Here is a 15,855-nt window from a genome sequence, read left to right on the forward strand (position 1 = left end):
GAGAGTTGGAACAAATTATTTTAATATTTGTGTGGAATCAGAGAAGACTTCAAATAGCCAGTGGAATTTTAAAAAAGAAAACCATATCTGGGGGCATCACAATGCCAGATTTCAGGTTATACTACAAAGCTGTGGTCATCAAGACACTGTGGTACTGGCACAAAAACAGACACATAGATCAATGGAACAGAATGGAGAACCCAGAAGTGGACCCTCAACTAATAATGGTCAACTAATATTCGATAAAGGAGGAAAGACTATCCATTGGAAGAAAGACAGTCTCTTCAATAAATGGTGCTGGGAAAATTGGACATCCACATGCAGAAGAATGAAACTGGACCACTCTCTTTCACCATACACAAAGATAAACTCAAAATGGGTGAAAGATCTAAATGTGAGACAAGATTCCATCAAAATTCTAGAGGAGAACACAGGCAACACCCTTTTTGAACTCAGCCACAGTAACTTCTTGCAAGATACATCCACGAAGGCAAAAGAAACAAAAGCAAAAATGAACTATTGGGACTTCATCAAGATAAAAAGCTTTTGCACAGCAAAGGATACAGTCAACAAAACTAAAAGACAACCTACAGAATGGGAGAAGATATTTGCAAATGACATATCAGATAAAGGGCTAGTTTCCAAGATCTATAAAGAACTTCTTAAACTCAACAGCAAAGAAACAAACAATCCAATCATGAAGTGAGCAAGACATGAAGAGAAAACTCACAGAGGAAGACATAGACATGGCCAACACGCACATGAGAAAATGCTCTGCATCACTTGCCCTCAGGGAAATACAAATCAAAACCACAATGAGATACCACCTCACACCAGTGAGAATGGGGAAAATTCACAAGGCAGGAAACAACAAATGTTGGAGAGGTTGCGGAGAAAACGGAACCCTCTTACACTGTTGGTGGGAATGTGAACTGGTGCAGCCACTCTGGAAAACTGTGTGGAGGTTCCTCAAAGAGTTAAAAATAGACCTGCCCTACGACCCAGCAATTGCACTGTTGGGGATTTACCCCAAAGATTCAGATGCAATGAAATGCGGGGACACCTGCACCCCGATGTTTCTAGCAGCAATGTCCACAATAGCCAAACTGTGGAAGGAGCCTCAGTGTCCATCGAAAGATGAATGGATAAAGAAGATGTGGTTTATGTATACAATGGAATATTACTCAGCCATTAGAAACGACAAATACCCACCATTTGCTTCAACATGGATGGAACTGGAGGGTATTATACTGAGTGAAGTAAGTCAATTGGAGAAGGACAAACAGTGTATGTTCTCATTCATTTGGAGAATATAAATGACCGTGAAAGGGAATATAAGAGAAGGGAGAAGAAAAAGACTCCTAAATCGGGGAAACGAACCAGGGGTGGTGGAAGGGGAGGGCGGCGGGGGGTTGGGGTGAATGGGTGATGGGCACTGAGGGGGGCACTTGATGGGATGAGCACTGGGTGTTATTCTATATGTTGGTAAATTGAAGACCAATAAAAAATTAATTTATTAAAAAAAAGAAAATTTTATTTTTCGTTTTATTAGTTAACTAATAATTTATTCTTAATATGTGTTAATATATTTTTGATAATTATTAATGTTTTGTTTTATATGTGGTATACATGAGTCATAAAAAAGAATGAATCGTTCTATTTACAACAATATGGAAACATATACCACATCATCATTATCCTTTCATCGATTGATGGACACTTAAGTTCCTTCCATGTTTGTAAGAAGATCATCAATACAGGGATCCCTGGGTGGTGCAGCGGTTTAGCGCTTGCCTTTGGCCTGGGGCGTGATCCTGGAGACCAGGGATTGAGTCCCACGTTGGGCTCCCGGTGCATGGAGCCTGCTTCTCCCTCTGCCTATGTCTTCTGCCTCTTTCTGTGTGACTATCATAAATAAATTTTTAAAAATTTTAAAAAAAGATCATCAATACAGTACTATAAAAAAAGTGAAACCTTTTCCCAACTGTGATTTTTTTTCTTCCCCAGAGTTTGGTATTTTTTGGTATTTTGGTATTTTTTGGTATTTCTTTCATATTGTAGTACAATTTTATAGTACAATTTTCTTCCCCAGAGTTTACTATTTCTGGTATTTCTTACATATTATAGTACAATTTTACATTCATCAGTTTTTTTAGTCTCTCAATACTAGTTTTGGGTATTAGAAATTCTCTTCTTCTAAACTTTTTGAAGGTGCAAAATATCACACTTCATGTATCAGCTTGATGTTATAGATACCTAGGAATAAACCTAACCAAAGATATAAAATATCTCTGCTCTGAAAACTATAGAACACTTATGAAAGAAATTGAGGAAGACACTAAGAAATGGAAAACCATTCCATGCTCATGGATGGGAAAAACAAAAATGGCTAAAATGTCTATACTACCCAAGCAATCTACACATTTAATGCAATCCTTATCAAAAATGCCACCAGAATTTTTCATGGAGATAGAACAAGCAATCCAAAATTTGTAGGGAACCACAAAAGACCCCAAATAGCCAAAGCAATCTTAACCATGAACTTTTGAAATGGGCCATGCTGCCTGCCTTTAGCCCAAGGTGTGATCCTGGAGTCCTGGGATTGAGCCCCACAGTCAGGCAACCTGCATGGAGCTACTTCTTCCTCTGCCTCTCTCTCTCTTTCTCTCTCACTGTTTCTCATGAATAAATAAATACAATCTTTTTTAAAAATTGAATTTTTAGAATATTATTCAGCCATAAGAAAATGAAATCTTGCAATTTGCAATAAAGTGGGTCAAACTAGATTGTATAAATACATTTAGTGATACATCCCAATGACTACCTGAAGATCAGATAGAGTTTGCCTCTTCATCTGGGCATATATGTCTGGTTTGGAACAAATCCACTTCCTCTCCGTGTAGTGCCTAGCGCTACTGGCACCTTTGTCATTCAAATAGGCACACTCTCCACCTCCTCTGATAGGAAAACTGCAATGGAAGAAGCAGAATCAGTTTGCCACCAGATATCTCTTCAAAAGCAGAGAGGATAAAGATAAAAATATAAAGAAATTAACATTAAATCAGCTTCTAAATATAAAATTCATTACAAAAAAATTCATTACACATACCATCTCTTTAAAATTTAAACTTACCTTCTGAGATATATATCATTTTTTATAAAAAAAATAATAAAAATAAAAAAACAACAGATTTTTCTAAGATTCGATAACAAGTAAAACTAGGATTCATAACTAAATTGATGAAAATACAGGACACATGCTATTCACACTTTCTTCACTTTGGGAAAGAGCACAGAAAAGAAATGTTCCTATGTTACAGGTAATTTTATTGTTGTTTGTTCTTGTTGTTGTTGTTGTTAGGCCCTGATTTTCTCCTGTACTATTTATCAGGATTTAAATGGCCTGACACAGACAGCTGGGTCAGAATTTAGACTCTAAGTTTTTCCTCTGTACTGTTTGAAATTGCTATAGTGTGACATGCTTTGCCTATGCTTAAAACATGCTAGCATGTAATAAATATACTTTTCACCTCTATAGTGATGAACAATTTCCAACTGAATAGTTAACAATATACTTGCTCCTTTAAACATTTAGAGAATTAGATAATGTAAACATTACTATTTCAGTATTAGAAAGGACAAAGTAAAAGTTAATCCTAAATATTTACCAAGTATCCACAACGTGCTAGGCACTACACATACAACACTGTATAAATATAAGTTCTAATTCCTAAAACTTAGTGTCTGTCCAAGATAAAAAAAAAAAAGCTAGTAGGTAAGATCTAGTTTTCAAAACTACCACTGGCCCTTTGCAGCAAATAAAGTGATATTTCCAAAGCTGATTATTTTTCATAACCTCGTAAAGCAACATTTCAAAACCTCCTCGTGTCCTCGGATAAGAAAACATTTATTGAAATTGTCTAAATCCAAGTCTTTCAGCATTATCCAGAACTCTTCCAGTAATATAAAAATCCAATAGGTATATGAATGGGATTGAATTTGACAATGCCAAACTGTACTTGTCCTAGACATTATGATTATGATCTTACAAATAATAGATGCCATTACCATCACTCATCTCTATGAAAATGGCTGAGGATTGATGCAGTTATGGTTTAATATAGTAATTTAACTTGCATTTATAAAAGATTTTAACATTTAAACAGTACAGTCATATACATCAAAATCTCTGGTTCTGGGATCCCTGGGTGGCGCAGTGGTTTGGCGCTTGCCTTTGGCCCAGGGCGCGATCCTGGAGACCGGGATCGAATCCCACATCAGGCTCCCGGTGCATGGAGCCTGCTTCTCCCTCTGCCTGTGTCTCTGCCTCTCTCTCTCTCAATCTGTGACTATCATGAATAAATAAAAATTAAAAAAAAAAACAAAAAAAAAAAACAAAAAAACAAAATCTCTGGTTCTCATATCAACCCTGTGAGAGCAATCGAGCAAGTACAATTAATTTTGTTGTAGACGTAAGCAACAGTCTTAAAGATAGTATGTAGTTTTTTCAAAGTGAAAGAGTTGGCAAATTACACAGATGAGGCTGGAGTCAAGTTTACCATTCTACTATGCCACATATGATAGATTTTATATTTGGCTGGGGGAGCTTGCAAAACCTCTGAAACTTACAACTTTTCACTTGATTCCATCATAACTAATCTTAAAATAAAAACGTTTAGAGCATATAAATGAAGAACTCATTTGGTTTCATGCAAAGAGGAAATTCAAATACAAATACTGCTATCATATTTTTCAGAACTTACCAGTTGGGCCATTCAGTGCCATTTACCCATTTCCATGGTTGGCCTAAATCTCTGCTGAGCCCAATCCAGTGGTCATAGGGGCCTTTATACCTCAATAGGAAATTCTTTCAGAAAAGAAAAAAAAAAGATTATATGCATTAACCTGTCATTATCTGGCCTCTCCCAGAAGTAGTGTTGCTTCTCTACTATATTCTTAACTCTCATAGTTTTCTTCTTTTTAATTTTGTATTGTTTAATAACACATAGAGAATAGATGTACTAATAGTAACATCACACTTAAATATTAAAACAGAGAAATTGTTGATAACTTGTTTACTTTCAATTCAGCATAATGCCACTTTACACTCTATTCCACAACCTGTTCCTCTATTCTATGATCAGTTTCCACTAGTCTTATTTCAAGTTTGAAGTTGTTATAAATGCTGTTCTGACATTCTTGGCACTTGTCCTGGAATAAATTATTAGGACACAGTGAATGCTTATTGTCAATTTTACCAAATGACACCAAACTCTTTTATGATGTTATTGTAACAAATTATGCTCACACCAGCACTACAGACTAGTTTTCCATGCCACATTTCTTGGTCTACACTTAGAGCATCTTTTTCTGATGGCAAGTATTAATTTCAGTATAATTAAATGTATGATTTTCCTTTATGATTAGTGGATTTAGTGACATCTTAGGGAAATTTTTACTCTTTTAAAGTCGTAAAGATGATATTGGTTTTTGTTTTACCTTGAGGTATACAGTTGGGATATTGATTTTAGATACTTCTCTCTCTTTTTTTTTTAAAGATTTTATTTATTCATGAGAGACACAGAGACAGAGAGAGAGAGGCAGAGAGAGGCAGAGACACAGGCAAAGGGAGAAGCAGGCACCATGCAGGGAGCCTGACGTGGGACTCGACCCCGGGTCTCCAGGATAATGCCCTGGGTGGAAGGCGGCACTAACCGCTGAGCCATCCGGGCTGCCCACTTCTCTTTTTTTCTTTGAGGTATGCATTTACAGCTATAAATTTCCCTCTTAGTATTTCTTCTACCACATATCATAAACTTGGCATGTTATGTTTTTATTTTATTTGTCTCAAAGTATTTTCTATTTTCTTTTGTGATTTCTTCCTTGTTCACTGGATGTTTAATAGTGAATTAATTTCTACATATTTGTGAATTTTCCAATTTTCCTTCTGTTGTGGATTTTTGGTTTCATTACATTGTGATTGTAAAAGGAGCTTTATATGATTTCAATCTTTTCAAATATATTAACTTTTTTTGTGGCCTATCATATGTTTTATACTGAAAAATGTTCCATTTGCACTTGAGAAGAATATGTATTCTGTTGTTGGGAGGAGCATTCTGAATGTCTTTAGGTTTAATTGGTTTCTAGAATTGTTCAAGATTTCTATTTCCTCATTGTTCTACTCTCTGATTGTTTTATCCGTATTGAAAGTGGAATCATGAATCTATTCCCAAACAGGATACTGTCCATTGTCTTATCTTCAAGTTTGCTGATCCTTTCTTCTTCCTGTCAAATAGGCTTTTGACTCCTCTAGTGAGTTTTTTATTTCAATTATTGTACTTTTTAGCTCCAGAATTTCTATTTCGTTTCCTTTAATAACTTCTACCTCTTTATTGAAATTGATATTTATTGATATTCTACCTCTTTAATGATATATCATTTTCCTGATTTCTTTTACTTTTCCTGTCTATGGTTTTCTTTAGCTCATTTAATATATTTAAGACAGTAGATTTTACATCTTTGACTAATATTTCCAATATCTGGCTCCCTCAGGAATGTTCTCTGTCAGATATGTCTCCCTGTGAATGAGCTATGCCTTCCTATTTCTCTGTATGTTTTGTAAATTCTTTGCTCAAAACTGGACATTATGAATTTTTAATTATGCTAACAATGGAAATATAATTCTTTTCTTCAGAGATTGTTGAATTTTGATTATTGAGATATGGAGCCATCTGTTTGTAACTTTTCCAAATAATTTTGCAAAATTTTGTGTATTCCCTACCATGTGTCATCACTGAATGTTTATTTTATTATTTCTATGGTCATCCAGTTACCTGCCAAAGATCTTCTTAAATGTCTGGCTCCCAAAAGGAGAAGAAAAAAACAAGTATTGTTTATTTAAATCCTTTGGAAATCACTTCAGTTGGCAGGAGTTGAAGAAAAAAATGCCAGCCCACCTCTGTATCTGTCCCTCAGTAATGAAAAGCAGCACTCAAAAATAATAACACATAACCACAATATTTGAATAATAATGTTCTTATTGGCCATCCTGGCTCCAGCAAGCTTTACCAGAAAAATGGCCAGAAGTCTTCATGGCTTCTAGCCATGATAAGGTATAGAGAATGGTGAACACTGAGTGAGGAGGCCAAAATTCACTGAGAATAAGTGAAATTTACTAACCTTTCATTAAGTTATCCCTTGGATGCTGCAAGACTCCAGAGTTCCAAATCAGTTATGTTAGAGAGTTTCTGCCAATTCAATTGATGTTTTGGTAGAGATTCCTGGAGCTTTCTACTCTGCCACCTTCTCTAAGATCATTCCTGCCTGGTTCATTTTGAAACAATGTTAACTTCATACAAATTGAAAATTACATTTCCCTCTCTAATTTTAAATTCTATTTGCACAATTCTTGCTCATAAGTCAAAGAAAGCATGGGCCTGCTCTCTGGCCACCTTCCTGCTATGAATGTTAAGGTAACTGTGGATAGCCCACTGCAGAATGTAGCATCTGCTGGGTTTTCTCTCCTTATGTTAAAAATCAATGTCTAGGCAGGCATCTAAACCTGTATTTTATTTTATTTTATTATTTTATTATTTTTATTTTATGATAGTCACACAGAGAGAGAGAGGCAGAGACATAGGCAGAGGGGGAAGCAGGCTCCATGCACCGGGAGCCCGACGTGGGATTCGATCCCTGGTCTCCAGGATCGCGCCCAGGGCCAAAGGCAGGTGCTAAACCGCTGCGCCACCCAGGGATCCCCTAAACCTGTATTTTAGACATTCTCACAAAGAATTACATACTACATTGGAGGGGGCAATTATTTTATTCTAGACAGAACTATTTTCTTACCAGTTCCAGGAGGGTTTCAATCTGAACAAGATCAGCACCATATGAGTCACAAAACCTCTGGCTAAACGTCCAATTTTTGATGTCATCAGAAAAATAGAAACACTTTCTTTGGAAACCAATCCAGCTTTCTGGGCATGCAGCTTCAAAACACTCTGATGATGATATTTCATGCAATTTTCTTCTAGGTACTAAAAATAAAAACAACTTATTGATATATTTTTCTATATATATTACCAAGTGCTTTCTAATACACTTTTCAATAGTCATGTGAAATACTAAATGTGTTATCCTTATTTTTCAAATTAGGAACAGAATCCTGAAAGTCACTGCATATATTACACAGCAAATGTCAAAGCTGAGAGTCAACTAATGCCTTAGTGGATGAATTGAAAAAAGAATTCATAATACCTTAAACTCTGGGCTATATACCTGTTTAACTTGGATTTCAACAATGTTTGAAAACTTTTCTTAAAATATTAGGTACCTCGATAGCAAGATTTTATCAGCCTCAGAGAAGAGATAGTTCAAGAGCTCTAGCTACTTTCCTAAATAAAATGAGGGGCAACGTATAGATATCTTTTTGAATAAAGTTTCTTAAGATGAAATAGTCAGATCCATGTCTAAATAGTCCCAAGAGGACAAAAGACATAATTTTACCCTGAGTTTCCTTCTACTAAGGATCTTCCTTCTACTAAGGAAATTTTGTGAGACCTTCTATATTTTGAAGCTGACAAGGATGCCCACTTTCACCACTTCTGTGCAATATATTATTGGAAATTTTAGCCAGAACAATTCAGCAAAAAATATATGGATATAAATATAGATATAGATATATAAAAGACACCTAGATTGGAAAGGGAGAAGTAAAATTATCTCCATTCACTAACAACATGATCCTATATGTAGAAATCCCTAAAAATTCCACCAAAAACATGTTAAAACTAGTAAACAAATTTAGCAAATTGCAGGATACAAAATCAAACCAGAAATATCAGTTCTATTTGTATATATCAGTGATGAACAATGCAAAAGGAAATTAAGAAAACAATTCCATTATTACAGCATCAAAAAGGATAAAATAACTAGGAATAAACCTCACAAAGGAAACTAAATACTTGTACACTGAAAACTATAAAACAATACTAAAGGAAATTTAAAAAAATACAAATAAATGGAAAGACATCTAATGGTCATGCATTAGACTTATCATTGTTAAGATGGCAAAACTTCCCAGAGAGATCTACAGATTGGGTGCCATCCCTATCAAAAGTCCAGTGATTTGTGTTTCCCTGATGGCAAGTGATGCGGAGCATTTTCTCATGTGCTTGTTGGCCATGTGTATGCCTACTTTGATGAAATTTCTGCTCATGTCTTCTGCCTATTTCATAATTGGATTGTTTGTTTCTTGGGTGTTGAGTTTAATAAGTTCTTTATAGATCTTGGATACTAGTCCTTTATCTGATATGTCATTTGCAAATATCTTCTCCCATTCTGTAGGTTGTCTTTTAGTTTTGTTGACTGTTTCTTCTGCTGTGCAGAAGCTTTTTATCTTGATGAAGTCCCAATAGTTCATTTTTTCTTTTGTTTCCCTTGCCTTCATAGACGTATCTTTCAAGAAGTTGCTGTGGCCGAGTTCAAAAAGTGTGTGGCCTGAGTTCTGCTCCAGGATTTTGATGGATTAGGGTGGGAATGTGAACTGGTGCAGCCACTCTGGAAAACTGTGTGGAGGTTCCTCAAAGGGTTAAAAATAGAGCTACCCTACGACCCAGCAATTGTACTGCTGGGGATTTACCCCAAAGATACAGATGCAGGGAAATGCCGGGACACCTGCACCCTGATGTTTATAGCAGCAATGTCCACAATAGCCAAACTGTGGAAGGAGCCTCGGTGTCCATCGAAAGATGAATGGATAAAGACGATGTAGTCTATGTATACAATGGAATATTACTCAGCCATTAGAAATGACGAATACCCACATTTGCTTTGACATGGATGGAACTGGAGGGTACTATGCTGAGTGAAGTAAGTCAATGGGAGAAGGACAAACATTATGTGGTTTCACTCATACGGGGAATATAAAAAATATGAAAGGGATTATAGGAGAAAGGAGAGAAAATGAGTGGGAAAAATCAGAGAGGGTGACAGAACATTAGAGACTCCTAACTCTGGGAAATGAATAAGGAGGAGTAGTGGAGGGGTGGTGGGTAGGAGGATGGAGTGACTGGGTGATGGGCACTGAGGGGGGCACTTGATGGGATGAGCATTGGGTATTATACTATATGTTGGCAAATCAAACTCTAATAAAAAAAAATACAAAAAAACAAAAACAAAAACAAAAACCTTACTCTTCTAGGCAGGTAAAGAAAAAAAGTCCAATAGTAATGTTTGCAAAAATAGAAAATTTTATTATAAGATTTATATGGAATCATATGTGTCTCTGAATATCCAAAATAATCTTGAAAAAGACAGGAAAAAATGGAAGAATGGATATGACAACCAAAACACAGGCAACAAAGAACCAATAGATAAACTAGATTATATTAAATAAAAAAAAATTCTCTGCCTCAAATGATATCCATCAACAGCATGAAAAGGCAACCCACGGAACAGGGAAAATATTTTAAAATCATATATAATAAGGGATTAATATTCAGAATACATAAAGAATTCTTACCACTAAGCAACAAAAAACAAACAACCCAATTTTTAAAAATGGGCAAAGGATTTGAATAGTCATTTCTCCAAGGAAGATGGCTAAATCCGACATCAAAAAAATACTCAAGCTCCCTAATCAATTATTAGGGAAATGCAAACTCAAACCATAAGGAGACAAAATTTCACTCCCGCTAGGATGGCAATTACAAAAAGAAGGAAGGAAAATAAAGTTGGTGAAGATGTGGAAAAACTGGAACCACTGTGTGTTGCAGATGGAAATGTAAAATAGTACAACCACTGTGAAAACAGTTTGATATTTTCTCAAAAAGTTGAACATGGAATTACCATATGACCCAGCAATTCAACTTCTACATATAGACCCAAAAGAACTGAAACCAGACTTAGATATTGTACACCAATATTCATAGCAGCATTATTCACAATATTACAAAAAGGTGAAACAACATAAATGTTCATCAATGAATGGATAAATAATACATCATTTGTACTTGCACTGGGATATTTTTTGGCCTTGAAAAGCCATAAAAATCTAATTTTTTTATCTAATTTTAAAAATCTTTTGGCCTTGAAAAGCCATAAAAATCTAATTTTTTAATCTAATTTTAAAAATCTAATTTTTCTAATCTAAAACCTAAAAAATGGAGGAGTTTTTAAAACATTATGGTAAGTGAAATAAGCCAAACATACAAAGAGAAACATCGTATGATTCCACTCAGAGGAGTATCTGGAAAAGGTTACTTCATAAATATATAAATTAGAATGATGGTTAGGAGGGCTAAGGCAAGGGGGCAATAGGTACATACTACTGTTTATCTGGTACAGAGTATCTGCTGGGATGATGAAAAAGTTCTAGAACTGAATAGTGGTTGTGGTTAGATAATACTTGAAATGTATTTAATGCCACTGAATTGCACACTTAAAAATAAAGTGGTAATTTTTTTGTTATGTATATTTTACCACAATTCAAAATATAAAAGAAAAATAAACACTCCCACAAAGCCTGAAACATTGAAGGAATATCTGAAAGGATATAGTCTGTATTGCAGATTATGCGAAGATTTTAAATTTCTGTTTTCTTCTTATTCCATAATAATTTAATAGAACCTGAGCAAATCACATTTCCCAGATTCCTTTTCATTTCTTTTTTTTTTTTTCCTTTTCATTTCTGTGTGGCTTTCTTACTAAGTTTTCATAAATGAAACTTGAGTGAACGGGTTGTATGCCACTTTCTGTCCTAGACCTTAAAAGACCGTCCCTCCTCAATGTACCCTTTTCCTTCCTTTTGGGAAATCCTGGCTTGATAGTGACATCTTACAGAAGTCAATGGCATTGTAGAGAATAATGGAAAATAGCAGCCCCACAGTCCTATTCACAAGTGATAGGATTACTGAAAGGTCAAAGAAGTTTATATTTTATAACCACCATGTTTTTGTGTTCCTCGCTTCTTTAAAATATCATCTCAGTTTATATCCTCATTAATATATTGCTTAAAAATTACTGAATTCTTGGCCAATATCTAAGCATAAACACAATGTCATAAATCATACACAATCAGCTTCTACAGCTCTATTTTGATGTGTCCTCCATTAAGATCTACATACATTACCTTTGAGTAATTTTAATTGAAAATGTAATTTCAATTATATTACACTCCTAAAACTAATATAATGTCATATGTCAATTATAACCCATATATCCTTAATCTAAAGAAAAAATTTTAAAAGAAAATGTAATTTGAGAGTAAATTGTGTATATATATAAATATACAAAATATATAAATGTTTATAAATAAAATATATATGAATATATAATACACGTATGTATATATATATATAGTAAAAATACATAATAAAAGCCCTAGCAATAACATAAATTAAAGCACAATATAATTGGCAGCTAGGTTCTACCTTCTGCAGACTCTGGTAATTCTATTAAGCTTGCAAAAATATGACTTCTATATTACACAATTAAAATCTTAGAACCCGGGGATCCCTGGGTGGCTCAGCCCAGGGCGTGGTCCTGGAGTCCCAGGATCAAGTCCCACATCGGGTTCCCTGCATGTGGAGCTGCTTCTCCCTCTGCCTGTGTCTCTGCCTCTCTCTCTCATGCTCTGTGTCTCATGAATAAATAAATAAAATCCTAAAAAAATTCTTAGAACCCACTTATAAGTTTATTAGAATTTAACTCAACTGGTGAAATAAAAAAATCATTAGGAACAGGAAAATCATCAGTAAATTCTCTCTTCTTTTGGAAAGTGGACTTCTCTAGATGAAGAAAGATTACAATTCACTTACCTAACAAACCTGTTATAAGTCCAAGCACTGTAACTATCAGAGGTATGAGTATGAGTATAACCAAGATTCGATTCCGGTTAATGTTAATAGAATGCTTTTTTGAAGACAGGTAATCTGGGGAAAAAAATATATTGAAAACATGTTTTCAGTTTTGTTTACATTAAATACAGAACAGACTTCAGACTACTAGAAGCATTAACTATCAAAATGTTACTTCCACTTCATTCCTTTTCACTAGAGGGGACAATTGGCTTGTTATTTTGTGAATTTACAATTTTGTCTCTGGAGTTTAATTGTTTACAGAAGTTAAAATTGATATTAAGACAGAACCCATGAACAGTTTTGCTACTGAAACCTAATTGCAAATCTCATTAACTTCCAGATCCAGAGACCAAATTAATAGAAATACAAGAGAGAAAATCATGTCAATTAAAAAGGAATAAAATCAACAAATTTCAGACTGTTGGAAATTCTACATAATAAATTATTTTGAATCTTAAAGAAAGGAGTGAAAAACAAATTTTAAAAAGCCATCATGGAGGAATCTTTTGATTAAAAGGGACTTACAAAGCTTTTTTTAAAAAATCAAAGTAAAGGGCAGCCCGGGTGGCTCAGCGGTTTAGCGCGGTCTTCGGCCCAGAGCCTGATCCTGGAGACCCAGGATGGAGTCCCACTTCGGGCTCCCTGCGTGGAGCCTGCTTCTCCCTCTGCTTGTGTCTCTGCCTCTCTCTCTCTCTCTCTCTCTCTCTCTCTCTCTCTGTCTCTCATGAATAAATAAATTAAAATATTTAAAAAATAAATAAATAAAAATAAAGTGAGAAAATGATTCTCATAAAAGTCAGTTTAGTGTGATTCAAGGGAATACCTGGAGGGCTTCTGAGCTGGATAGCAAGTGTTCTCCCCTGACAAAGATAGTATTTAACAAGGATGCTCACCTTAGAATAATTCATTAAGCTGTATATTTGTTTTGTAAAATTTTCTACATTTGTGTTGTATCTCAAACCACCCTACTTATCTAAAACCTCTTGTAAATTTTACCATTGGAACTGTCTTCTGACTCCATCTCTTGGCTACCACACACACTTTTAGCTGCTTCATCTAGAGGTGTTCTTGGCTAAACAGGCATATTTTTCTCCAACATTCTATCCACACTAGAAAGCTTTTCATTAATGTTTCCCAGATTGACCAATGGTTGACACATACACGGAAAAGATGTGAACCAACAAGTGAGATGACTTTGGAATCAAAGCCTACAGAATTCTTAAACCTAGCCAGAATAATTGCCAGGTAAAAACATAATAGTACTTCAAAAATTTATATAAAGTCAAAAGTCTCACAACAAAATATTACTTTAAAATGTCCAGAATACAGTCCAAATTATTAAACATATGAAAAATCATGAAAATTCAACTTCCATAGGAAAAGACAATCAAAAGAAGCCAATGCTGAGATGACACAGATGTTAGAATTATCTGACATATACTTTAAAGCAGCTGTTAGAAATACTCAAAATACCAAATGAATGAAGAAATAACTGAAGTCATTTAACACCCCTTAGTAAAATTAATTTTTATTCATATTTACTTATTTTAATTTCATAATTTAATTTTTAAATTAATATTTTAATTTTACTATTTATTAGCTTATTGATAAATCATTATAAATATATTAATAATAAAATATTAATGTGTTTCAGTGACATTTTTACACTTTTATTCTCAATCATAAATTTAACCTGACCCTATTCTTTTATATCTTTCTCTAATAGTTCTCTCTCCTTACTTGTTACAAGTGCACTTAAGTATCTGCATATTTTTACGCATATTATAAATTAATTTATATCCTCTAGCATTTCATCTCTTATCCTTGAAAACACTTTAAAAGACTTAGCCATTTTTCATGTGCAGAAACCAGATAGCATCACTGCTATAACCTTACCACCTTAGTTCCCACATTCATTACATACAGTCCAGCTTCTTACTTGGGGTTGCCAGCAAGTCAACTGGTACAAAATTTTCCTCCACTCCAGTGCTGTCATGCATTCTGAGACCAGTTTTTACAAAAAAAACCGCTCAGCAGGCGGTTTGAGCTCCTGAGTGAGACAAAAGGTCACATTCTGGCTACAATTTCCTGTGTAACAGAAGATTTTGTTTCGCTTGCAGGCGTTTAAGAAAGAGAAACTAGTTTGGTTAGGCAAATGGCAAGAAGATAAAATAATTTTTAAAAAAGTCATTATAGCTAGCTCAGCTTTGGTGTGAGATAGAGAATACTCGTGAATTATGCAAAGAAGGTGAGAAATTATTGTAAGAATGAGGCAGTTGGTCCTCGGAGGCAGTGAATTTTAGGCAAGTAAAAGAACAGTAATCCTAATCTCAAATTAAAACCTATTCCCAAGAGCTCATCCTCCTTAAAAAAAAAATTCCAGAATCTTTGCTGCTCTTCTAGTTACCCTGAAAACTCTCCAATTCTTGAAAAGAGGTTTCTCTTGTGGTGTTTTGTTTTGTTTTGTTTTGTTTAAATCCTCTTCTAGTTCTCAGCATAAACTTGGTATCTCTCAACTTGTATTACCATCTACAAAAGTAAATATAAATTTTCAGGTTTATCCTTTTTGCATTCTCCATGATTTTCTTGTCAAAGAGGACAGAAAATGATAAATTTCACATTACCTTGGAATTCCTACACAAATGGCAGAACTAATAACAATACTTTTGCTATTATTATCATGGTGTGATAATATAAAACTACAGTTTGTTGTCACCATGATATTTTTACTTTCATTTTATTTAGTCCTTGAGTAAGGACTAAAATGTCTAAATTCACAGTTACTGACAGACTCCATGATTAAAGGTTCTAACTTAGGAACTACTTTATTTTTTAATTTTTATTTATTTATTTATTTATGATAGTCGCACAGAGAGAGAGAGAGAGAGAGAGAGAGAGAGAGAGAGAAAGGCAGAAACACAGGCAGAGGGAGAAGCAGGCTCCATGCACCGGGAGCCCGACGTGTGGGATTCGATCCCTGGTCTCCAGGATCGCG

The 15,855-nt window shown here is 34.7% G+C and overlaps 1 protein-coding gene across 2 annotated transcripts; it reads right to left on the minus strand.

The window, feature by feature from the left end:
• Positions 1-1,512: 1,512 nt before the first annotated feature.
• CLEC2D (C-type lectin domain family 2 member D) lies at positions 1,513-14,957 on the minus strand. Of its 2 annotated transcripts, none has more exons than XM_025995607.2 (6): positions 14,800-14,957; positions 12,819-12,932; positions 7,849-8,036; positions 4,764-4,867; positions 2,825-2,969; positions 1,513-1,905 (listed from the first exon to the last, which is right to left on the minus strand). In XM_025995607.2, the coding sequence occupies exons 1-6, from the start codon at positions 14,858-14,860 to the stop codon at positions 1,879-1,881; spliced, it is 639 nt and encodes a 212-aa protein (XP_025851392.1). In that variant the 5' UTR covers positions 14,861-14,957; the 3' UTR covers positions 1,513-1,878. The 2 variants fall into 2 exon arrangements, with proteins under 2 accessions (XP_025851392.1, XP_072622147.1); XM_072766046.1 differs by having other exon boundaries at positions 14,785-14,957.
• Between the last annotated feature and the right edge of the window lie 898 nt (positions 14,958-15,855).

Source organism: Vulpes vulpes, chromosome 8 (genome assembly GCF_048418805.1).
Source record: "Vulpes vulpes isolate BD-2025 chromosome 8, VulVul3, whole genome shotgun sequence".
NCBI lineage: Eukaryota > Metazoa > Chordata > Mammalia > Carnivora > Canidae > Vulpes > Vulpes vulpes.